The sequence below is a fragment of the Sebastes fasciatus genome, chromosome 11, assembly GCF_043250625.1.
Source record: "Sebastes fasciatus isolate fSebFas1 chromosome 11, fSebFas1.pri, whole genome shotgun sequence".
In the NCBI taxonomy this organism is placed as follows: Eukaryota; Metazoa; Chordata; class Actinopteri; order Perciformes; family Sebastidae; genus Sebastes; species Sebastes fasciatus.
The window spans coordinates 9,164,884-9,191,538 of NC_133805.1; the positions used below are offsets into that span (position 1 = coordinate 9,164,884).

General features: G+C 39.9%; 3 protein-coding genes across 3 annotated transcripts; 1 reads left to right on the top strand and 2 right to left on the bottom strand.

Annotated features, from left to right (window-relative positions):
* Positions 1–290: 290 nt before the first annotated feature.
* On the bottom strand, positions 291–7,169 carry LOC141776642 (uncharacterized). Its single transcript, XM_074650367.1, has 4 exons — positions 6,768–7,169; positions 5,578–5,717; positions 5,256–5,349; positions 291–3,577 (listed from the first exon to the last, which is right to left on the bottom strand). The coding sequence occupies exons 1-4, from the start codon at positions 7,012–7,014 to the stop codon at positions 2,607–2,609; spliced, it is 1,452 nt and encodes a 483-aa protein (XP_074506468.1). The 5' UTR covers positions 7,015–7,169; the 3' UTR covers positions 291–2,606.
* Positions 7,170–7,924: 755 nt separating this feature from the next.
* Positions 7,925–18,492, bottom strand: casq1a (calsequestrin 1a). The gene is made up of 11 exons (XM_074650368.1): positions 17,938–18,492; positions 14,278–14,371; positions 12,806–12,906; positions 12,516–12,627; positions 12,150–12,223; positions 10,464–10,594; positions 10,311–10,356; positions 10,072–10,126; positions 9,569–9,669; positions 9,326–9,400; positions 7,925–9,018 (listed from the first exon to the last, which is right to left on the bottom strand). The coding sequence occupies exons 1-11, from the start codon at positions 18,172–18,174 to the stop codon at positions 8,656–8,658; spliced, it is 1,389 nt and encodes a 462-aa protein (XP_074506469.1). The 5' UTR covers positions 18,175–18,492; the 3' UTR covers positions 7,925–8,655.
* A 3,019-nt stretch (positions 18,493–21,511) lies between these two features.
* Positions 21,512–26,521, top strand: LOC141776645 (crystallin J1C-like). The gene is made up of 10 exons (XM_074650370.1): positions 21,512–21,704; positions 22,963–23,029; positions 23,399–23,575; positions 23,862–23,960; positions 24,079–24,171; positions 24,254–24,410; positions 25,386–25,501; positions 25,740–25,817; positions 25,983–26,122; positions 26,212–26,521. The coding sequence occupies exons 2-10, from the start codon at positions 22,963–22,965 to the stop codon at positions 26,308–26,310; spliced, it is 1,026 nt and encodes a 341-aa protein (XP_074506471.1). The 5' UTR covers positions 21,512–21,704; the 3' UTR covers positions 26,311–26,521.
* Positions 26,522–26,655: the final 134 nt, after the last annotated feature.

Here is a 26,655-nt window from a genome sequence, read left to right on the forward strand (position 1 = left end):
TCTATAAAGCATTAGTAATTTATATAACAATTGAGCCATTACAACGTATAAACATATTGTAACGGGTGCTTTATTGTGAAAGGCTGATGTTAGAATCGACGGTCCGGAGGGAAGTTTGACCGACTCTATGCATGTGCACTTCCTATCCCCTGAGCAATAGGCTCTCCTAACCCCAACCATTCATCCATCCAGACGATCCATTCTAGTATCAACCTATTAGAAAGTCGTACCCTTCCTCCATAATGAATGTAGTGTGTTGAGGGTTCTCACAACAAAATAACTAAATTATCTGTGTGTCACAAAGATGTTTTTTTTATTATTAATACACAAGAAAAATGTTATCTAGCATCAGAAATTTAAAAAGCTGAACGTAGACATGTATTCAGGAATATAAAACCTTTTTTTAAACTTTATCAAAAAATCAAAAATCAACAAGATCACATTTGTTTGGCCATATGTACACTTATCATAGTAGTATTATCAATCCAAAGGGTTTCAACACTGAAACCAGATGTCTCTGACATCTAGGTCATGAAAGGAAAGAAGTCAGTACATACATTTAGTAATCATAACATCAATACAAAACAAAACACTTTTTGATTAGTTTAAAGTAAAAAAGACATAAAACATAAAGATTGTAGAAATCAAAAACAAACATCAGTTGAAGTCCTTTATGTATAACCATGACACAGAAAGGTTGGCAGGTGAGGATCTGTATGCTGCCCAGCCAAACAATCACCAGCTATCTTCTATCTGTAGCCATAAAAGTATAATATTTTACTGATGTATTTCAACCCATTTACAAGATAACAATCTCCAAGAAGCAGCAGAGAACTTCAGCATATAGCATGTAGTATGTAAAGGCCCTTACTCACCAAGTCGACGGTCGGACATTTTGGGGCCGTCGGTGAGAGAAATCACTCTGATTGGCTGTTCAGCTTAAACAAATCAGTGCATGAGAAGAGAAACGGAAGTGAGGAAAGCAAGCAAACAAGTAAAGTCAAGAGTGCATACACAGAAGGCTCTTCTCATTTTTTACATCTTCATCTCATCTGATCATTCCAATACACGGATATTTTCACAACGACATGGTCATCTGGAATGAAGTTAGGTGGTGAGTGAGAGTGGTATTGCTTGTATAGCCGCAGAAATACGTAGAAATGGAGCAAATATGATTAAAACGGTCACTATATCCTGACAGTTGTGCATGAATCATCAAAAATCATGTGCCTCAGTGTCCTCCGGTGCTCCTAATGGCATCTGTAAGGTTTCACAGACCGGAGGAAAACAACCAATCAGAGCCGAGCTGGAGCCTTGCCGTCTCTGAGCAGCTGTCAATCACTCACAAAATATGATCAAACGATCAAACTAGGCAGCGTTGATCAAATATGAATCAATATTCTGTTACTGTAATGCTTATTTCTCGCCTCAAATGTTTTCAGAAACACCTTGTAGTGTACTGTTTAGCTGTAAAATGAGAACGTTTTACAGGCAATAGGAATGCTCAATAGGAACGCTCGCTCTCTCTCTGAAATGACCTGTGATTGGCCAAAGTCTCCCATCAAGGGCTAGGTTTTCTAAAGAGGAGGTGCAGTTATTTCTCAGAACACTTAAATTACAGTATTCTGAAAGATTATTATGGAATTTTTGCCCAATGATGCCAAAACATTCTGCCTACTGAAGTGTTAAGGGATAATGTACAGTGAGCTAGTCACTGTTGCAAAATAAACCCCGGCAAGGTGATGCGGCATCCCGACGCAAAGCAGAGGGGTGGCTTTATTTCGCAACACTAACTTAAAGGAACAGTGTGTAACATTTCGGGGGATCTATTAGCAGAATGTTACTATGTTTTCTTTAGTGTATAATCACCTGAAATCAAGATTCGTGTTTCTGTTACTTTAGAGCCCTTCATATCTACATAGGGAGCGGGTCCTCTTCACGGAGTCCGCCATTTTACGTGGCCTGAAGGCCACCGTAGTTCCCGGACATGCAATCTGCAACCTCACCACTAGATGCCACTAAATCCTCTACACAGTACACACTGTACCTTTAAGAAATCCATTTGAGACAAAAATGGTCCTCCAGAGTCCGAGATCAGAACTGCGTCCATAGCAGCGGTCTGCTATAAAGAAATAACAGACCATGGAATGCCGTAATTGGCCAATCAGAATCAACAAAGCCGGGTAATAAACCATAAACCTGGTTAACGTTGCTCGGTGGAGGGGATTCTCTTTGCAGACTGATCATGTGTTTCTCAGAAGGTCTAATGCAAAAAAAGTGTCAAGTATTTGTACAACTCTTGCACACTGTTCCAGTCCCACTATTGGTCCACAATCACAAGAGGCAAAAACATGGTGAGGAATAAGAAACAAAGAAAAATAAGACAAAACCATCAGTAGTATAAGTTTCTAAAAAAGCCCCCATGACTCTGTCCCCCTTCTTACTGATCATTAAAATATAAACTTTCTGGATTATGGTTTCTGTTTCTCTCATAGCTCTAACTTTACGTATATAGACGTTACATGACATGACTACAAAAGCGGTACAGTATTTTCAGTCTGAGGTAGAAAGCGGTGCAACCCCCACAACCAGCTGTTGTTCCACTGCTACAATCCAGCAATTGTCCTGAATGAAGGAACAAAGAATCCACACTGGCTCAGTTTATGTCTCTCCAGATTCTTTATGATCCTGAACGTCTTGCCGCAAGTGGCGCAGTTGAACGGCTTCTCCCCGCTGTGAAACCTCAGGTGTGATTTCAGATTTTCCCGCAGACGGAAACTTTTGCCGCAATGCGTGCAGTTGTGCGGCCTCAGACCCGTGTGGAACCTCACGTGGCGGCGGAGGCTCTTCCTCAGTGCGAACGTCTTGGAGCACGTCGAGCACGAGTACGGTTTCTCCCCGGTGTGAAAGCGCTCGTGCCGTCGGAGAATCTTCCTCCGCTTGAACGTCTTCCCGCAGATGCTGCAGGGGTATCCGTCGCGGGAGTGGGAGACCACCTTCTGAAGCCGCCACACGCCGTTTTCACAGGGGGTGAAGCAGCAGAGACGATGGCCTGTGTGAAGACCTTGGTGGCGGCGGAGGTCTTTGGGCAGAGGCCAGCCAGTTTTGTGGTTAGCATCATGACATTTGGCGATGGCGTCCTGAAGCTTCTTCTCCCACTTGGGCACCTTAAGCACGTCCACCAGTTGTACCGCGCAGGGACGCGTCTGCTTTTTGTCCGGAGAAGTCAGTTTCAGTTTCATGTGGAGGTTGTTCTTCGTATCCTTTGGCGTGTGGATCCGTTCCCAAACGCCGACCTGAGCAGGAGTCACAGCTCCATCAGATGAGGACGGACTGTAAGCAGTGCCCTTGGCGGTGCTGACGCAGACTTGCTGAGGCTCGGTTTGAACAGGCTTCTCTGAGCTGTCGGGTTTCAGGGCTGGAGACTCCAGCTTGAGGATCAACGGGCACACAAACTTTACCTTCTCACCAGAAATGACATCACGTGTATCTGGTTGGATCACGAGAGGCTTCTGTTTAGCTGGAGAGCTTTGCGTAGACCCGTGTCTTAATGTCTCCGTCCATGTCTCTGCAGAGACTGAAAAAAGATGCATTTTTTAATTATATTGTACATTCCCATCATCCTTTTCTCATTCAGCTTCAACATCCCTCCACCCTTTTTCCAGTGCAATTACGACCTTTTGAGACATGGAATACACATCATCACTGGCGTCATCTATCGGTTAAAGGAATGTCTTTTTGTCATTCAGACATGACGGCACATTTATGGAAAGAGACAGGGTAAATGAGAGGGATCAGAATGTGTGTGCGAGAAAGTAGTGAGTTAAAAGTGTTACAATAAGGAAGAAGAGTAGTTTTTGGTTCTCTCACAGGCTTTAAATGAGACATTAAATGTATTGCAGTGATCTTAGAAGGTAGTAAAAGATGCACATTTCTCAGTCTTTGCATGTTTTACTTTGTGCAGCCTTCACATTAAAGGGATAGTTTGGGTGTTTTGAAGTGGGGTTGTATGAGGTACTTATCCATAGTCAGTGTATTACCTACAGTAGATGACTCGGAAGCAAATCAATGTACTGCCGTGGACGGGGCGAGCAGCAAAACGTATTTTAGGAAAATAAAAGAAAGGCTCACCTAACATAAAAACCCAATAATATTCGTTTAAGTGTACGTTATATTTAGAATATTGTCTTTGCTTTATTTTGCAATAAGGCAGCCCTTTACTTCTCCTTTCTGATGGGGAACTGAGCTGAAAGTGAAACTTTTCCATTTTGCTTCCAAAGCTAGCAGGCTCAGATGACAAAAACAGTTTAGATACGTTTCACTTCACTTTCAGTGAAGTCAGTTTCAGTTCGTTGTTGGAAAATATTCGAAATATCCCCGTCCACAGCACTGTATTGCTTTGCTCCGGTGCCGATACTCCTGATTGTTAGGCGTGGGAAATTTCAGCTCAGCACTGCATCAATCAGTTTACACAGAAATTAAATTTAATAGGCTAAACCTTCAATGTACCTGCACTCTTAAATGTCAGCTCGACCGGTATGGCTCCACCTCGCGTGAGCTACTCTGCAGGTGGAGATGTGGATACTTCTCAGTGTGAAGTGTAAAAAAGGTTGGGTAGATGCACTGAGATGATGTGCAACCTCATGTCTTTCCTCTTAGGTATTGTATCACATAACTAATAAGTGCTACGTTTGATATTTATAGAAAAATCTCTGTAGAATTCGCTTTCAATAAACATCTATATTATGATATGATATATTACAGCGAGTATTTTATTTTATAAACGGCCCTTGCCGCATTTCCGTTGGATTTACTTCCTCTTTGCTCCGGGACTCTTGCAGGGAAGGTAAGCATGTTCTCAGCTCTCTGTAGATTGATCTAATTATATAATTGGCAGTTTATTTATTCTTTTTGATAATGCTATTGGTTGGCTTTACTTCCCCTCTTTGCGCCGGGACATTTACTAGGAAGGCTATGAGAGCATGAATGCAAGAGAGACCCTGTGAATGTTTTGTTTCTTCAAACAGTTGCTGTTGCTGCTGGTGGGGAAATAAATTGCTCAAAGATTGTCCCAGGAAGTGTGTCCATACCTTATACACAACGCAACGCAGAATCAGACCCACTACAGTTGCAGTACTGTTTGTTTAGTCTGAATACATTTGCATCATTTAATTTAATTTCTCTGTTTGTTTAGTCTGCCTGTCAGTGTGTTTTAGCTTTGGATTTGAACTAACTGTCACGGTGCTTTTTCTTACCATGCAAAACGACTTCTGTTTGAGGATCACTATCAGTTGGAGACTCTGCTTTGAACCCGCTCAGCTCCACCATTTCTACAGTCTCTGCCACAACCTGTTGAAAGAAAAAAACATAAATGAGCATGTCTGTATTACACCGGGTGTGACGAGGACACCTAAGCCTTGAGGCAAATCATGTTATTAAAAAACAAATGACGAGACGTACTGTCTGCTATAACAAAAAAAAGAACAGGCCATGCTGGGATGATGTGCTCATGTAGGAGTCACAGTCTCACTCAGCCTGTTCCACAGATTATTTACACCCCTGTAAATTCTCACTGACCCGTTCCTTCAGAGGCGACCACTCGGTGTCAACCTGGCCATTATCTTCAGTCAGGAGGATCTCTGATGGAATGAGACACCCCTCCACCACCTCCACGCTGCACTCCCTCAAACAATCACCATCTGAGAGGATGGAGGGGCCTGTGGAGAAGAGGAGAGGGGGGAGGGGTTAAGACAGAGGCACACAAACATTCCTTTACACTGGATTTGTAATTGGGAACACCCTGCAGGAGCTCCGTCCAAGTTACAAAGTGTGTGCAAGAATTGAATGCACATATGCAACAAGCTAAATGCATACAAAATAAGCATCTTTCTGATTTTGCTCTGCAGTTAAAGCAGCTAGTTTACACTCGCCTCATGCATTTATACAGAGTTGCCAAGTCTGCTTATATAAGCTACTTTGGGTACAAATATTGGTAGCAGTGTGTTGCGTTTTTTTTGGGCTTGTTGCTTATTTAGGCTCCTGTCTCTCTCCGACGATTTGAAGGCAGTTTGTTATAATTGTAAGTCTGATATACAAGCACATCATGCCGATCTGGTTCCAAAAAAAAAAAGTTAAGTTACAAGCTAAAAATAAAATACAAAAATGAAATAAAATGTTCTATTACTTTAAGTTTAGTTGACAAGAAAAATGTAAAGTTTCAAGCTAAAAATGGATGCAAAAATGAAATAAAATGTTCTTTTACTTTAAGTTTAGTTGACAAGAAAAATGTTAAATAACAAGCTACAAATTTATGCAAAAACTAAATTAAATGTTCAACTTGTTTGAATTTAGTTGACAAGGAAAATGTAAAGTTATAAACTAAAAATGGATGCAAAAATGTTAATAAAATGTTCTATTACTTTAAGTTCAGTTGACACGAAAACATGTTAAGTTACAAGCTAAAAAAATATGCAAAAATTAAATTAAATGTTCAACTTGTTTAAGTTTAGTTGACAAGAAAAATGTAAAGTTACAAACTAAAAATGGATGCAAAAATTAAATTAAATGTAACACCCTGCAGGAGCTCCGTGCAACAATAAACAACGTGTTTGCAAGAACTAAATGCACATATGCATCAAGCTAAATGCATGCAAAATAGTGCAGTGAAAGCAACTAGTGTGCACTCTTCCTCATGCATCTCTCCGTCCTGCAGCCTGGCCGCCTTGGACGTAAACAGGAAGTCCTTTAAGCATTTAAAGCTAACACACCAGAGAGCTCAAACGGCGGATAAATGTCGTCCACTTGCACTCCGATGCTGCGCGTCGTGTCTCTGCTGGAAAAACTATCCAGTGTCTCGTTTCGCCGTTTGTCCTCCGTGCGGCCCACGTCCACGTCCAGCACCGAGGCTCGGTATCTGCTCTCGAACAGTTTGGTTAACTCCACCGTGGCAGCTTTCACCAGAGCTCCGAGCACAGACTCCACCTGAGCCTGCAGGTTCACGACGCCCAACGACATATCTTGGCTGCTCCTCCACTGCCGTGCAGAAACGTCAGCGTTTGTATAGTATATATGTAGTATAGAGGGAATTAAAAAATTTAGCAGAGGAGTTTATTTATCAACGACAACCACATGGCTTGCAAGAAGAAGGGGCGTGTCTCTGACTAACGCAGGCGCGTCAGATGCGTCATTACGTCATGAGGTGAAGGAGCGGCGCTAAAAGATAAAAACAAACATCATCTTTTTATCCATCATTCTTTTACTTATCTATTTTTTTTTTTTTAATCTTGCCCTAATTTGATGACACCCCCACCCCGTCTCAAGCACACACACTGTACACAGTGACATGTAATACACACCTTGATATTGATCTTTGCCTGGTTCTGTTGGCTTTTTTTTGTTTTCTTTATTCATATTTTAATTTTTCTTATTTATTTATTGATAAAAAAAAATGATCTGAGATTTCGAGAATAAAGTCATAATATTATGAGAATAAAGTCATAAGTTTACGAGAAAAAAATCATAATATTCTGAGAATAAAGTCAGAATATATATATATATATATATATATATATATATATATATACAGTATATATATATATATATTATATTACATATTGATTGTATTATATATTTATTTATTATATATGTTTATTTATTATATATGTATAATAATAAAAATTAACCAAACATGATTTTTTAAATATATATATATATATACATGTATAAAATCAATAGCATATATATATATATATATATATATATAATCATGTTTGGTTATTATTGTTATACATATGTAATAAATAATAATACTAAATTTCCAGATAATTATATCTTCAAAATCATTATGTATTAAATATAGTTAAAAAAACAACTATATTTAGAATTCACACACACGTGCACACACCTTTAAAAAACTATACAGTAATGGTGTTTCTGTCCAAGCTGTCATTTATTTAAGACTTTACAGTAAAGTTAAATTCCTCTTGTTACAAAAATAGAATATGGCTGTTGGCATATTTCATCATCGTAGAAAACATCCATATGATGTACAGCACTTTCAGTGTACAGCGGTTACATTGATTTCACAGAGTAGGCTGGTGATATCCATAAGACCCGTCAGAAAAGCCTGCTAGCACCTTTGGGTCTGACTTCAGTTGTTTCGATAGTGGGGTGAACAAGAAAATAAGTGAGAACAGATAAAACACATTCAGACTGCAACAGACTCCACAGGTGGACTCATACATAATGCATACAACATTGCAACCCCTCCAGTACTTTGGAAAATAAAAACTTTAATAATATAAAAATCAATAGCAGTAGATGGCAAGGTTTTTGAAAGAATTTCTTTTTTTTATTGTACCAGACAGTGTTACATGTGTGTAATAAAGGTACTGTGGGATCTTATCTTAGAAAGTACTTTGTTACATGGAGGATTAGTGAATATGTAGGGGGGGGGGGGGGGGGGGGGGGAGATAAACGAGTAGTGGAATATTGTTCTGGTGAGATGCAGAGAGAGGATGATGAACAGATGAGATATCAAAATGGACTGACGAGTTCAACATGAGAACTAGTTACAAAAGAAGATGAGGGAGTTAATGATGTTGACTCTTGAAACTGCATTGGTCAGACTTAAAGAGTAAATTATGACTTAATGATTTAATAATCATCATCGTCATCGTCATCATCATCATCATCGTCATCATCATCGTCGTCATCATCATCATCATCGTCGTCATCGTCATCATCGTCGTCGTCGTCATCGTCGTCGTCATCATCGTCGTCATCGTCGTCATCGTCGTCGTCATCATCATCATCATCATCGTCGTCATCATCGTCGTCATCATCATCATCGTCATCATCATCGTCATCATCATCATCGTCATCATCATCATCGTCATCATCATCATCATCATGATCAGGATCGATTACACCTGACAGAGCGTCCTCGATCCAGTCCTCCAGCTCGTCTACAGTTGGCAAGTCCTCTCCATCATCCATGTCCATCCACACGCTGTCAGCCTGCAGAGTGAAGAAGAACAAATAAAGACGCGTAGATTCAAAACAAACATGGCGATGCAGTGTGGACTCACCTATATACTATTAAAAGTAGACTTTAACATGAACTCCTCTATAAGGCAAGCAAAATTGCAGGAGTGAATTTTTGCTTTAATTTTGCATATTACCCAACACATTTGTAATTAAAATCAAATTACCACAAATGAATCCAGCCTTGTGTAAACTGCATATACGGTATGTATAACAGAGTGCGGCAAAACACGCAAATGCACAGGCAATGTATGAATAAAGTACCAAAAATATTACTCACATCACCAGTATCAACAACACCAATCTGCGGGGAGGACAGGTCGATTTTGAAAGTCTTCTCCCAGTGTGGCAGAAGCTGCGGGGAAAAAGAAATATTGATTAATTCTGCTATTAGACAATGTCGATGAAGTAAGTGTGACATTTCAGTCATTAAATCTCAGTTAACTGTGAGTGAAGGAGTACCCAAAGGAGTCCCTCTGATTTCCAGTAGCCTATGTGTTATTGCACCATGTTATATTCTTACCAGGGGGAAATCATCAGGGTCAATCCAGACAATACTGAGGTCGGGGTTGTCTGTGTTGTCCTCGGCAACTTGCTTCAGGATCTCAAGGAACTCATAACCGTCTAAGGAGTGGAGAGGACAACAGAGAAACTAAACTATTATATGGGTGAATCAACAGGGTGGCAAAATAGAGGTAATGGGTATTTGCAGATCATTTCATTACTCATCCTTCATTCACCTGCAGAAATACTGTATAACTGCATGGGACAGTCTAATTAAAGAGGAACTATGCCCATTTTCAAAATTAAATTTTTTTTTATTCCTATGGTTTAAGACAGTCCAAAAAATATTAGTAAACATGAACAACTCTCTCAAAAACATATTGGGATTTTTAATTGATGTGGTATTCCACTCTAAATTTAGCTTAACATCACGTCATCACCATCACCCTAACCTCCACTCCCAATGTAACACTTTAGATTTGCTACTGGTGACTGGTTATAATTCATGCAGGGTTCCTTTACCTGGGTCAGACTCCTCTGCAAAAGCAACGATGTGTTCATCATCAAGATCGTCATCCTGTGGAAAGAATAACGACAAAGTGAACCCACTGGGTTGAACTTGTTGAAGTTACAATTTCAGAAAATTCATAAAGTGTTACTGGAGTTGTAATCTAATTAAAGTCTCTTCGTGGAGGAATAGTTGGACAAAAACAGACCTGTGGGCTAGTTTGTTTTGGTGTCGAAAGTTTTAAAGTTCTTACCCAGATCTCGTACATGTTGTGGGGCTGCAGCTTCCTCAGGGTCGGTCTTGAAAAGCACAGAGGAATAAGATTTTACTCGTTTTGTTTTTCATTATGGACGGTTAAGCTTTTACCTGCATGATATCGTTGTAGCATAGCATTAATGGGACTTACCTGTCATTATCTTCAATGAATTTCACCAGCTCGTCCTCAGTGTAAGGTTTTCCGGGGATGACCACTGGATCATCGATGAAGGGTTCGTAGAAGTCCACCTCATTGAGCTTCAGCTCCAGAGCCTTGGCAACCTGTAACATACGACCAACAACTGAGCGTAAAGGTCTCAGGAACCATGAAGTTAATGGTTTATTACAAAAAAAGTTTCATTCACTAAATATTTTGTCAGTTTAGTTAGTATGACTAATGCAAATTATTGGTAATTTTGACTGTTTTGAGGAAGATACAAAGTAGAACAGTTTTCAATGAAAGTTATTGTGTAGATACTGTATGCATTTTTTCGGTGTGTTAATGGGTTGCTTTAACACTTCAGTTCATGTTTTTCAGCGCACCGGCAGAGGTTTATTGAATGTTCAGCCTCCAGAAGTGGCCAATCTGAAGACCAGTTTTTATTTGGAAAAACAGGTCTGCTAGTGTAGCTCTTACTCTTCAATACACGGATAAGGAATATATATTGTTTAGTATATGTTTTAAGTACATGGAATTAAGGATGTTGTTCTAAAATGGTTTGTTAAGGATATTAACAAAGAGCATTTTGTGTTCATCAATGGTCAGATATCAAAGAGGGCTATGCTTCCTTATGGAGTGCCTCAAGGCTCAATTTTGGGCCCATTGTTTTTTTCTTTCTTTTTTAAAAGTGTATACTTAATTTTGTTACAGCTGCACTGATCAACATTTTTATATCAGCAATGGATCAAATGATTGTGTGTAATGTGAAAGGAGTTGCTCGTAATTAAATGCTCTCATCAACCTCATTTCAGCAGCTACAGACAGCTGTTTTTTGCTTTGATCACCCCACTATAGGCTACCTGCCCAGCACCAAAATAACAGATAGACAAAGCTTATTATCAGCTTATTATAGAAATTTTGTTTTAATACTTATGCTAGCATATTTATAAGTTTTATGTGAGTTTTAAATACATTTTCAAACACTCATTGATATTCTACCTAGTCTTATTATGGTGTTTTCAGTGTATCTGTTAAAAAACTTAAAAGAGCAGTGTGTAACATTTAGGGGGATTTAATGGCAGAAATTGAATATAATATTAATAAGTATATTTTTATTTAGTGTAAAATCACCTGAAAATAAGAATCGTTGTATTTTCGTTGCCTTAGAATGAGTCGTTTATATCTACATATGGAGCGGGTCCTGTTTCTACAGTAGCCCAGAACGGACAAAACAAACTCTGTGTTAACTTTTCCTGCTTGGGCCGAAGTCGATAATGTTACTTGCTCCTGAGTTTACCCCCGTCACTCCACTCAGCCGCCGAGAAACAAGACACGGGTAACCTCTGTTAGTCTTTAGGAGCTGCAGCATTTTTTTTCTCCACAAACTGCAACTTCCACTGTACATCCACTTGATATTCTCAAAGCTAAACTAACTGTCTTCTCCTCCACTCGCTCACTTGTTCACTCACAACATCACACACATTCACCGCCGCTCTTTCTCTCTTGCTTCACCACTCACTTCCCACGTACACACACTCTACGCACTGACTCTGCTCAGTTCTCCTACACGTTTGGCACATGGCAGAGGTTTAAATTGGTTGCAATCTGCAACCTCATCACTAGATGTCACTAAATCCGACACACTGCTCCTTTAAGATATTAACCATTATTACTCACCTTGGGGTTGAATGTGGCGAAGAAATAGATGTGGGGATGGAACTCTTCAGCAGCATCGGCGAAAGCCTCAAAATCTGAAATTTTATATGCATCCATCAAGTTGTTTCAGTAGATCGGCTCCTGTATGAAATATCTAAGAATGTAGACTTGTTGCACTCATCATTATTAAGGTAGCTCTTAATGTGCTCACTTGAAAATCACCTTAAAAATCAAATCAGTCAGCAGCTCAAAGTTAAATCAAGCAATCTGACCCTGGTCTCTGTTGCACTTCTTGATATGCAATCATGAGCAATTATGTTGAAAAGTAACTGTAAAAAACAAACAAATTGAAACAGGTTATCATGCCATCACAGTACAGATTCTTACGTTCTGACTTGTGACTCTTAAAGTAGCCCACCAGTTTGATGTCCTCTTCGATGTTTTCAAATCCTTTCAGTTCCCTATTATTGTCAATAATTTCCACCGGGTCCTCAAGAACCTATGAAGGAAAAAGAGGGTCATGGAGGATAAAGGGTGGGAGACAATGGAGTTGAAGGTGACAGAGAAAAGAAGAACCCAGAGTTAGATCATCTTTAAAGACAGCAAACTGGGATTAGAGACTTTTTTTTTGCTAAAATAAAGCAGGCTATTAACTGGGAACTTATATCCTCACGAACATCATAGATGAACTCCACAATAGTGTCTGCTGCAAGCTCGCCGTCATATTCTATGACTTCATCGTCTGTGAAGATGAAGATGCTGTCGGACTCATCAAGACCTGGGGTGAAAGAGAAGAAGCCCCGACCGGAGCAAAGGTCACATAATGGCAATTAGACTTAATGGCCTCATCCTTCCCACATTTTTAAGGTAGTGGCTAGGAGGAAGCCTGCAAACTGGGGAGACTCTCACGAGATTGTTAAGGTTAGGCATTGATCTTGAATAGTTAAGGCTAGGATAGGTCTTTAGGCAGCGAGTCTCACGAAAGTTTTTGCAAATCTCAGATCAGATTTTGCAATTTGCGTTCTCCCTTCTAGACGCAAACATTTTTTATACGTATCTTCCATAAAACAGGAAACATTAAAGTAAAATTGGCCACATCCCACTGAGAGCTATATTATCTCTAGTTAGACAGGTTAGTTCAAATTATTAGCCATTATAGATTAAAGGTGCTATTGATAACATTGATAACATTCAGCCACTAGATGTCGCACTCTCCCTCCTCCGTTCCATTGCATTCACTTCACAACAAGTGGTTGCCAGTTCATTGCACAACCTGCATATTTTATGATCGTGTGGAGTGAGACTCAGACAGTCATGTCAAGTGACAAATCTTTCGTGGTAGACAAATTAAATTTTGCAACATGTTGTGTGATGGTGTTTAGAGATGCATGTAACGTAATCTATGGTAATCTGAGGATAAGACTATCTAGTTTTAGGTAACCTTTTGCTTGTTGTCTAAGCAGTGGTGTAGTGCAGGGTATACACAGGTATACAGCGTACCTACTTAGTTTCCAGTTGGCCACCCACTTTTAAAACCCCTGTGATGCGCATCTTCGTTATATATTGTTTGAGGGAACTATAACGTTAGGTAACTGGACGCAACCGTCACTAATGATAAGATGCTAACGTAGCTCATCAGGGATTGAAGCTGTTATTTTTCTGATTTTGACAATCTAACCAGTGACAACTCATTAGTTAAGGTTGTAAGGACTATTGGGTTGGTTTTGTTTAAATATGCCGAATTGTAATTTTATGGGTTATTGTTGTTTGGACGGTTAAGCTAAGATAGCTTACATGTGCTAACATCAGTTGTAACTTGTTGCAACGGTAAATATTCACGTATTCTGCAGCGTGATGGAGACACCAGTGTCAGCGTATCTAAAATGTATGAATGTGGTTTGATTGAATGTTGAAATGGCTTGCCCTAGAGGCAGCCTCCTTTTATCGCTGAGCACTTAGGATTGGTACTTTTATTCAGCACCTTTCTAAAAGCTCTGTAGATGTATTATTTAAAACAATTTTTATTTATCTACATAAAAATTTGATCAATAAAACCTGTAATAGTTTGACTTGAGATACTGATACTGGCTGGCCTCATTTTGCATAATGGGAAGTGTCTGCAGCTGTGTTGATTTTGTTGAGTGTTTACCTAATTTCTTTGCAACGGCTTTGTCTTCCTTAGCATCAATGAGTCCGACTCCGATATCCTCATCGTCAAACTCATCCAGGACCTGGGCTGCAAGCTGGAAGACAAAGACACCGTCACATAACCGAGGACACGATTTGTCAGTTCAGTATAAGCCTATAAAACATGAACACAAGTCTGTGTGAGTGTGCAGTGAAACGAGTGTCCATCTCATGCACATTTATACCTTTTTGACAAAGTTGTCTCACTCAGTAGTTTCATTACCATAAAAGCCTGCTTTTCAGAGCGCTGCTTATGCACTTTCTAAATCTGTATGAAACTTGAACCTCATGACTGACAGTCGGTTCCACCAATGGCAGCGCCACGCTCGCAGCCTGTCTGCATAGAGGAAGTGGTTGTCTCAGTGTGTTTGGAGGGTAGAAAGCACACACACACACACACACACACACACACACACACACACACACACACACACACACACACACACACACACACACAAACACATACACACACACACATGGGTGCACACTGGTGTCAGAGATCTTGAGCAGCTGCTTTTACTGGCATAAATAGTTTGACTAAGCAGGCTGTCCTGCAGGTTGTTGTGCAGATAATTCTTGGCATTTCTTCTAATTTAATTGGAGTTGCAGATGGGTGGGGCGCAGTGGTGCGGTTTAGATAGTGAGTTTGTAGCTTAGCAGCAGGTGAGTATGAATATATGCAAACTTGTATTTAATGCAAAAGTATATACACTTAAAATTATATACAGTTATAATACAAATTGGGTCTCTAAGTGCAGTATTTTGGTTCTACTGTGACTTTTTGCATTGAACTATATGTTGTTGCAGACCCCACCCTTTTGGCATTTAAGTAGGCTAAAATAAGCTTTTTAAAGGGCAAGTGATTGAGGTGAGGTAAGTCTTCATACTTCATACTATCCAAGCAACTGAAGGATACATTTAAAGATAAATTGTAATAAACAGATGTGAAAAAAGCACTGGTAATTAATGCTTCTAACTATTTTCCATTTTCCTGTATAATCACTTTAGAAAACCAATAAATTAAGTGAGAGGTACATTAGATATAAATATAGAGGTTGCTCATCTTGATTTGAATATGTATTATAAATTACTTTGATTTCTCAAGAAGTGGCATCTTTTTTTTCTAAATTTGTTTAACGATACAATATAAAAAATATTTCATAGCTTCATATCTGCATGTCCTCCAAATATAAAACATGCAAAATTGGCTTCAGACCTCAGTGTATGTGCTGTAATGTGGCTGGTATCATTTCTTGGATGTAACTGAACCTCTCCAACAAACTCAGTATGTGGGATGGGATTTCATAAGATGTGCTTGTTTTCCAACTACACAACATGCAAAATACACTGCAGCTGTACACAATTTCATTTTTTTTTTCAATACTGACATTTTGTACCTAAGACATACATATATATGACAAAGATATGAACACAGCACTTGATAAAATGTAATTAACTGTTCCCTATTACTGCTGTGGATCGCAAATTATTTCTCCTCATATTGGACAGTGCGGAGTCATCCCATTTTGATATCTTAGGGGTCTGAGGAGGAAATATATACATCCATGTGTACATGTTTAATAGTACAGTGCATTTAGTCTGGAGAATGCAGGCCTATTAATGTAAATATTGCAAAAATGATTAACACATACAGTAGACTCCAGTCACAGTGTGAGGCCACCTCAGCAGATGAGAGAAAACACTTAATTATGACTTCCTCGCTCCCATCATGTCACTGAACTTTCACTAACAGACCGCCTTGACCTCTGAAATTTTCGGCCCTTTGCTGCTGTCTGTTACTAATAATAAACCCTCATTAAATTTAAATCATAATACATTCATAAGGAGAAACACAAGCCTTCAGGGAGCTCGATCCACCACAAAAGCAGCTCGGGATAAATATAGCGCCAGAAGCCACACCAGCCCAGCTAGGGACTATTTTGGCGAGGTGGCAGTGATGCTCAGCGCTCTGGGATCCGCTGACAAGTACAGTACTGCAAGTGTCAATCACGGCGCCGAGCTGAGCCGGCACTACTGGAGCCAGAGCCTCCAGTGCTGGCCTCCGGCCCTAAGACCGAAGCCTTAACCCACCCTTACAGAGACACCAGAGGTTGCTGAGAGGATGTGATACGCTAAGGGGAGCGGCGTGTATTAATGCTTTCCTTTCTATAATTATCTATCACTGTTATTTTCCTCCCTGTTTCATTCATTTTGTTGACATTACATGACAAGATAGATCAGAAATTTGTTGATTGATGAATTTTTGGTTAATTTGTGCATCAATTTAGTATGACCACAGCTGTTGAAGGGGTTGTTGATTACTTATCCTTTAGTGTCATCCCACTCAAATAGATGCCCAAATCTGTTTTTGAATTTGGATTTAATTGCCAAGACGTTTTTTTTTATGCCTGTCTTGCATGTCAAGTCTAAAAGGAGCTACCAGCGATGCTTGGAGCTCCCCTTGAAACAACAACAATGCATCAAGTGTATAAGGAAGCCGCCTAGCGATGCCAAATACCATAAAATATGGCTGCCACATGATCCAGCGTATCTATTCCATAAATCAGTCGTCACCTCTATTACTTATTTTTTATAGACTTGCAACTTTCACAGCAGCTATTAGTCCAGTACTTCTTCAAACGATATCAATTCTGTGTAAAATGCAGTTTGAGAACCAGCTCTCTGTTTTTTGGTGAAAAAGAAGGCTGCTGTATTTCCGGGTAGAATCAACTTCAAATTGACAAGGACAAGAAATTAAAAAATGCAGCATATGAGTATGTGACATTTGATATTCAAGTTGTTTTCCCCCCCTGAGAACTGACCCGGGTCAGTTGGGGTTTGATGCGTTTGTGAGCTGATACTGCAAGCTTGCTGAATGATGATGTAATGTCTCTCTGTGAGGAATGTGGTGAAACTGCTGAGTGTCAAGGCTGACGGGAGAGGTATACTTAAAGAGGTGTGTTAAGTACATCAACTCTCTCTCTCACTCTCTCTCTCTCTCACACACACACACACACACACGCACACACACAAACGATATACACAAGCTCAGCCTTTTGCCAGAATACATGATATCTCGGGTCCTCACAGCTCAGCTCTTTGCCTCGTGGTGGACGACACTGGCGACACACGGCAGGCTCGTGACACATTTTTGGGACTTCACCTATCAGCATTTCTGAATCCAGCAAAGCTATTTTCCACCTTGCAGCATCACTTTCCCAGGATAACTCCCCCCTGTGGTTCAATTTCACATTTAACACATTTCAAATCTAGCAAACAAAAAAAGCACATGTATTTGTTGCCAAATATTCTCTTTCCTTTCCTTGTAACCACACATTTACACCTGTACCATGAATAAGAATCTCTTTTTACATTTTAATTAATTAATAGAGTTAATCCCTCTACCAGCAGAAAACTGTCACACACTTCACATCAGCATGATTCAAATTCTGTGCAACCAAATATCAAAATACAAACTCTACTAGAACCTTCAACCAAACTCTTAATAGGAACTTTGAGTTCAAGACTGTGTAATGTTTGTGTGTGCTTCGCATTATGAATCCAGCACTAGTTCTAGCAAGCTATCGTCCTTATTCTACCCATAGTTCCCAGCTCAACCCACCTCAAGGGTCAACTCCTCAATCTCAAACTGTCTCTGGGCGACGCGGCTGGATCCGGGATGATCATGGTAGTACACCACCATGACATCGTACTTCTTCATCACGAACTTATAGTTCTTGGCGTTGAGGTCATGGACGCGGTCCTTGCCATCATACTCGGGGAAGTCCAAGCTCTCCTTGCCCAGCGATAGGCCCCCAAAGGACAGCAAGACTGTCACGAACACCCAGGTCCACTTCATGGCTCCTCTCTGAGATAGTGTAGATGTATTTACAATTTCAGAAAGTAAAAGAAGGGGCACCGCCGAAACGAAACGGAAAAGTTTGGTAAAAATATCGAGAACCCCTTCCAATCCGCGTCACCCAGAAGAGAGCAAGACCAACTCTTGCATCCACCTTATTAAAAACCGCACATGGGCAACTGGCAGTGGGGCACAGGGTGCAAGAGGGGTTGGGCTTATTTTGACACAGGTGCGAGTGTATGTCTATGTGGGGTGTAATCGGGAGGGATGAGGTGGGGGCCGCTGCAGGTTGCTGGGGTGACAGCTTTGTGTGTGTGTGCGTGCGTGTGTTTGAGTGTGTGTTACAGACCTGTAAAAGTGGGTGGAGTTAGGAGACGAGAACCTGCTCTCTTTCTCTCCATATCCACTGAGAACAAGAGAAGGCAGTGATGGAGATGGAGAGAGATGGTGCTAAAGAAAGGAATAAAGAGATAAAATGGTGTGTGTGTGTGTGTGTGTGTGTGTGTGTGTGTGTGTGTGTGCGTGTTGATGAGCCCGTCTGCTTTGCGCCAACCGAAGAAGCAGTGATACAGGATGATGGATTTAGAGGCGACTGCGAATACGAGGCACTCTTTTCCCATATTAAGTGAAGATGGAGGCTTGGATCCCAGCTAAAAATAATGGATGTAGGACAGAGAAGTACATATCAGGAGGGGGTGCTGGTGTCTGATTTGCTTCTGCTGGCACCGGCGCTGCGCTAGAATGTGGCGCCGGGTCACCCAGGGACAGGGAGAGAGGAGAGGGCGGTGCACCTGCTGAGGATTCAGTGCATAGGTGTCACTTAGCCCTGACTCAAGAAGAAAGTGAAACATAGAGTTTTACAAGGGAGGAGGAGGGGGTGATGTGGCAATTTTTTGGGGATCTTTTTGAGCCTGATCCATCTGTACATCCAGTACACGTCTGTCCTGTGCAATATGTCCAGCGTGTATGCTTGAGGTGATATATTACTTTACAGATTGAAAGGGAGGAGGTAATCTATAAATAAATAAAGGCTACATGGTATCGTAATACTCCTTCAGACCCCCCGAAACACAAGTACAACACGACACACCCCTCTTTTCCTGTAGCAGGATATGCAGCCTGCGGTGTTAAAGCGGAAAGATTTAGTTTGAAGGGAGTCGTTGAAAGATGCACCGACTGTATGTGAGTGGCAGTCACGGTAGACGGGGTGGTTACATGTGGTGTCAGTGACTATGGAAAATAAAACTGAACGGTGGCTCCCTGTGTTACTGTAAACATGTAATAAAAATGATATGAGATGGGTGCTAAAATTAAGGCATATCTTGAGGTCAAAGGTCAAGGGACCCCTTTAAAAATGGCCATGCCAGTTACGCAACATTTTGTTAGTCTCTTTCACGACAAAATCCTCTGAAAGATTGAATAGCGGCCGGGCCCGACAGCGGGCAGTCGGATTTTTAAGAGGTTAAAGCTTCAGTAGGCAGTATATTTTTGGCATCATTGGGCAAAAATTCCATGATAACGATTCAGCATATTGTAATTCAAGTGTTCTGAGAGAAAACTAGACTTCTGCACCTCCTCATGGCTCTGTTTCCAGGTTTTAGAAAATCTAGCCCGTGATGGGAGACTTTGACCAATCACAGGTCATTTCGTTGAGAGAGAGCGTTCCCATTGGCTGTGCTCCGGTCATGTGACCAGAACTTGGCGTTCCTTCACCAGATTTCACAATGGCAGCACAAACTTTCTAATTTTACAGCTAAACCGTGCACTACAAGATGATTCTTAAAACATTTTAGGGGAGAAAGAGGCATTAACGTAAAATAATATTGACTCATATTTTATCAGTGCGGCCTACTTTGACTGTTTGGTCGGAGTTCGTGAGTGATTGACAGCCGGCTCTCATAGACGGGAGCTGGACAGCAGACCTCAGATCAGCTCTGACTGGTTGTTTTCCTCCGGTATGTGAAATCTTGCAGATGCCGTTAGGAGCACCGGAGGACACCGGAGGACACAGAGGCACATGATTTTTTTCAGGTTGCCTGTTTCAAGTTACACTGTCACAATATAGCGACCGTTTTATAAAAATAACTTTTTTTAATCATATTTGCTTCAATCTCACCTTCTTCAGCTTTAATAAATAATCTATACAGTGTTTGGAGAATCGATACAATATCACGAAACATAACATCACAATACTCATGTTGTGTCGATATTTTCTTACATCCCTACTTAGCAGTATCCCGGGCTACCAAATGCCTGGACGACATCCATAACTGGATGAGCAACGACTCCCTGCAGCTAAATGGCAGCAAGTCAGAAGCCATTGGCTTATTGGCAAACCCCATCAGACAAAAAAAAAGGCTGGTATCACCCCACATCACCATCAACGGTCACCCCATCCCTCTTTCGTCACTTGTCACAAAACTTGGGTGTTGAGCTGTCCTTCGATGCACACATTAAATCTGTCTGTCAAACCTCATTCAACATTTCCAGATTAAGACCCTCCCTGAGCAAACGTGATGCAGAAAAACTGGCCTTCATCAGCTCACGCAATGACTATTGCAACTCTCTGCTGCCAAACAAAGCTATCCAGAGGTTACAATATGTCCACAACAGTGTCATCAACAGAATATAAAAATCCCAGCACATCATCTAAGTCCTCCACTCTCTAAATTGGCTCCCAATAAACCAAAAACAAGGCCATAAAATGTGCTGGTCCCACCTACCTTCAGGGGCTCTTCACTCAGCTCCCAGGATCTATTCAGGCCTCAGACTCCACTTGCTGTTTTTGTTCTCAGCAGCCTTCCCCTCGGGTCCTGGTTTGCATTTTCCTTTTAAACTTGGGTCTCTAAATATTCTGTTTTATTTACTTTTTAACTCAGGTCTTGAAATATTTTGTCTATAAGTTTATTCATCCTATTCTAACGCTTTTAATCGAACGGTTCTTTTGTGTAAATTGTTTTAACATTGTATTATGATTGTTTTACCCTTTATGTGAAACACCTTGAGATTTTGCTGTATTTCAAAATGTGCTATATAAATTAAATAAATTATTATTTATTATTAAGTGAGTTTCATTTACATCTCATGCAGTCACGTTACATCTTCCATAACAGCTTTGATAAACATTTTCTGTTCCTATATCAGACATGATGGGGAAACATGTATTTTATCTTATTTTATCTTTTATTTTTTATCTTTTTATATGCAAATACCAAACAGCATGTCTAGGTAGCTACATATCTTGTTTTACAGCTTATATATATGTCTATAAATCTGTACTTCAGTTATAATGTTGGTCAAAGGGTCACCTTAAGGGGGCGGGGTTAGTTATGTCACTGCTTCCCGGCGGGCGGTGCTAAAGAGCAACAACCTTACATAACATGTAACAGGAACAACACTGATTGTTTTCACTTTACGGATAAGTAGAAGTTAAATTGTTACCTACGGGAGGTGTTGAAGGTTGAAACAAAGTGCCAGCTGTGTGTCGGTATTAGTTTGTTCATTATAACTTTATATTAAAGGAGTTAAAGGTGAGTCAACGTCAGGTAGCATAGCAGAGCGTTAGCTTCAGTTAGCAGTCTACAGTGTTTAAAAGCGCTGCTATCGCGGCTACTTAGTCCAATTGTTGGAGTTAAATATAATAGAGAGGTAAACAAAGCCTCATTAAAGTCATACGGTACTGGAGGGCGTTACTGATGAAAGACACCGAGAGATAATATCTGTTAAACTACTATTTACGTTAGCTTAGCCTGTCAGCTAATGTAGGAGAAGTAGTAGAGCGCAGATCAAATCTAACTGACAGTCAATTAAAAATCCTAATGAGAAATTGGTTTACTGTTTGTTACAGTTATATAATTAACCCAATAGTTATTAGAGAAATATCCTGTGGAAATTACAAACAGCTGGAATATAATATTTGTCGTTATCGATGAATATATTGATTATTCTTTTGGTTAATTGATGTTCTCTTGGTGACGTTCAGCTAATGTAAGAAAAGTAGTAGAGCGCAGATCAACTCAAACTGCCAGTCAATTAAAGATCAACTAATGGGGAATTGGTTCACTGTTTATTACAGCTATGTAATTAACCTAATAGTTATTATTAACTTATTAGTTATTATTAACTTATTAGTTATTATTAACATATTAGTTATTATAATTGCATGCAGAGCTGGAACTAACAATATTTGTCATTATCGATGAATATATTTATTACTCTTTTGGATAATCGATGGCTCTTGGTGACATTAGATTCAATTATATACAACTTTATTGTCATTGCACATTGTACAAATACAACAAAATGCAGTTTTGCATCTAACCAGAGTGCACATTAGTAAAGTTTCTGATTAAGACAATATATACAAATGAGGATATATGTGGTGTATGTATATAGGCATATACATATATAGTTATAGAGCTTATCTATAAGTTGCATACTGATGAGATATTGTATAAAACATTTTGTATAACAGCATTATAAAGAAAAAATGGTATATACAGGTTGGGTTATATTTGTATCTATACACAGAGAGGTTATGTACATAGAGCTATATGCATATGGGACTAAGTGAAAATATATAAGATTAGTATACGAGAATAGATTTTATATATACAGGTGGAATCATAAGTTTTTTATATTATATATATATATACAGGAGAAAAATTATTTTCTGTTGATTGATTAATGGACAGTTTCAGCTCTAATAACAATAACAACCATTCATTTTTTATCAACAAATAATAACCATTCTCCTGAACTGCAATATTACTTTGAATGTTTTTACAGATGGCTGCAGCTCTGGCCAACAGAGCGATAGGAGCCATCGTAGGATCAACAGTTGCAGATGCAGCAGGTAATGATGGTGAAAGTCTGTCATTCTGTATTGTATCTCATGTAGTCATTACAATGCCTTAAAAATTGTTTCCAAGTGCTACCTCCTGTTTTACAGTTTTTCTCATTCGCTTTGGCACAATTCTTGAATGAGAATATTTTTTTTTCAAAACAATAAGTTCAAATCTCTGAACAATTATTTTGTTGCCCATCTTATCATCAGCAGGCACTTTTCTGCTCAGCTTCTACCTTTTTTTCCATTACCCATAAAGACAGTACCAGTGGTTTTGCATGATGTAGCACCTTTTCTATACTCAGTTAGCCATTTGATTTCAAGGAACGTCTTGTTCATGATCAGAATGAAATTAACCTGCCGACTCGTCCCCCACAGCGCAGCCCCTCCACTGGGTGTACGACCTCCCAAAGCTGCAGGGGATTCTGGCTCAGGAGCCAAACCCTGAGTTCCGCTCCGAGTCGGCCAACCCTTTCTACAGGAGGCAGACGGGCCAGCAGAGCTGCTACGGAGACCAGACCTTTGTCCTGCTGGAGTCCCTGTCTGAATGTGGAGGTAGGCGGCTTGCTTCTTCATGTTATTGACCCAGTAGACTGCTTCACGTTCACTTCCGACTTTTACATCTGTTGGAACTGTGTCATTTAAGAACAAAATAAAGCATCAAAAAAGTGGTTCACGTCTGTTCTGGACATGTAGTATACTCATCCCAACCACACCTGAATGGATAGACCCTGAACAGAAGACCCTCAATGCAAATATATTAATGTTATGATTGTGTGACTTTACAGTGTGAGTTTTATGTTTGCCCTCGTCTAAGTTGTGTATTAACCTATATGGCCAGGTCTAAATGTTGACGATCTGAAGCAGCGCACACTGAAATTCTTTGGGCCTGGATCAGAATATGACACGCCTGTCAACGATCCTTACAGAGAGAGAGGAGGTAAGAAAAACTCTCCAGTACAAGTAGAGAAGTATTTTATATTGTTGCAGAACTCTTTTCACTCAGTAAGGTGGGAATACTGATGATGTTGAGTTTGACCTTGTGTATTATGTACCAGGGCCAAGACCTCAGCTGCCCATCGAGGGACCATGGAGACACGCGAGTTTGAAGAGCTTCCTGAAGAATGTGGATGCAGGCAAAGAGGAAACTGGTACATCTGCAGTCATTTCATTACATTAACTAAGACATAACTAAGAGAAACGGCTCTAACTGATGCGTTGTATTCTCCACAGGCTGTGAGGACGACTGTCAGATTGATGGAATAGCCAAACTGGCTCCTATCGTGGCTTTTTATGCAGGGAAGCCTGAGATGCTGGAAAAGGTTGAGCAGGCAGTCCGCGTCACCCAGAACAACGACGCATGTGTGGCAGAGACGCTAGCAGCTGCAAGGTCATTATGTTTTCCATGTGCATCAGTTTGCTCTAAATTTACTGCTTTCACTTTATGAATCTGGGATCTGAAACAAATAATAAATGGCAAAAACATCAGGATTTTTTTTTAAATTGCAAGGCACAACAAGTGTGAAGACATTTTAACTAGTAAATAGTACTGACACTTCTCAATACAACAATGACACACTTGATGCAGTAGAAAGTAGCTGCAATAAAAGGACACAAATACTTTTTTTTTTACAGTCGACCAAATACAGGCACACAAAAGACGTCATCTGTGATGGTGGAATAAACACTGTTGAAGGAGGGTATACTGTACGTAGTATTAGAATGTGCTTGTGATGTCTTTACTTAAAATCTTGTGTCCTTAAAATCCTTCATTTCCTGTTTCCTCTCTAATGTCCGCTATCAAGATAAAGGACAAAATAACCCCAAAATACTTTAAAAAGGTATCTACATTTGAAATATAATATCAACATATATGATAAAGTTTTCTGCTGATATGTCATAAATTTGGAATTTCCGTCGTCCACATAGAAAAACTGCTGTGGAGTAGCATTTACGTTTGGAAGTTGTTGCAGTTTTCTTACATCTCATCAGTAATGGTGAACCATCATCACTGTAAATGCTACACAGCATAACTTTCGTTTCGTTATGCCGTGTAGCTTGTAAATGTTTTAAATGTAGTTTGCTTAGTTATTTTTTGTAATGTAAGGTGAACATAAAATGGTCAACATAGAATTTAAAATGTAAAGTTGCATGTACATTTCAAACTTTGAACGTCGAAGTTGGAAACAAGCGCAGCAGAAATCCTCAAACTCAAGCATAGGAATTTCAGGTGTACAGAAACAGATACAGTGGTTCAAATAATTCACAAAAAAAATAATAATGAAAACATAGCGAAATAAAAGTACAGATGGGGGCAAACTAAAATTGAAATGTATAACGGATTGTGCATTGACGTATTTCCCAGGTTCCTGGAGCATTTCATCCTGAATGGTCCTGATCCAAAAGCCTTGGACTCGGTTCTCGGTCAGCTCAGTGACCCGAACAGGAAGCAGCCTCAGGATCTGGACAAAGCCATCATCGGTATGTGAGGCCTGCAGCATTGTTGCTTCACTAAACCAAAGTCATGTGACTGAGTCATGGGATTAAAGGGTTTCCTTTGGTGCAAGTTTAATATACTAAGTAGTTACTATGTTTGTAATAATTTGTGAGAACGGTAACACGGTTTGTTACTACATTTCTAAATCTAAAGATAACATGCAAAAAAAATTATGTTTTATGTAGCTTTACATGTTTTTTGTTCTTCTCTGATTGATTCCAGGTCACATTCATCAGGTGAAGGAGAATCTATCAAAGACTCCTAAGGAGCTAATCCCCGCTGTGTTTCCAAACGCATGAGGTATTATTCTCACAAAGCTCGTTTTAACCTCTTTCATCAGTAGGTCGCACTTTAATAAGCAAAGATCAGTAATCAAGTATTACCTGTAAGCTGTCATTTACTGTAGATTAATATTGAGACAACCAGTAACAATGTCATTCACATCTGGTGCTGATGTTCTTTCAGGTTTGCCTGGTGCGTTCCAAGCAGCGCTGCATGGAGTCCTGACGGCCAAGCACTACGAGCAGGCCATCAGAGACACCATGAGCTGCGGGGGGTGCACCTCGAGCAGAGGGTCCTTCATTGGAGCCTGTCTTGGAGCTCAGGTATGACTGTGTGCTAATCTTACATTCATTATATTTTATATTATGCCAGTGTTGATGATTTCTAAAATGTGCTATTTGAATGCTCACAGGTTGGATTTGAGGGAATTCCAGCTTCCTGGACATCCAAGACCAATCGTTTCGACTCCGTGTTGGAGCATGCCAAGAAGATAACCAAACAACACCAATAGTCTTTTTTTTTCTGGCAGTGTTTTACAAATTGAGGTGGCTGAAAACAAAATGAAAAACTGTTGAGCTTTCACAGAACAGCGAATGAAGGTTCTTGCCTAAACTGTTGGACGGCAGGAGCCAGATGGTTTTGTCTCTGTTGAAGTGAAACATGTTGGTTCAGATGTTCAGTAACTGAGTTTGTCTTCAATAAAGTAATTCTGAAGAAAAAAATCTGTTATGGAGAAATTTTTGTGCAACAGTGATGGCAAAGCTCGTCATTATGAAGATAATAAACTAATAATAAAGCACTAACATGTTTTTATTCAAATATTATTCACATCATCGGTCTCTGAGATTCAGTATGA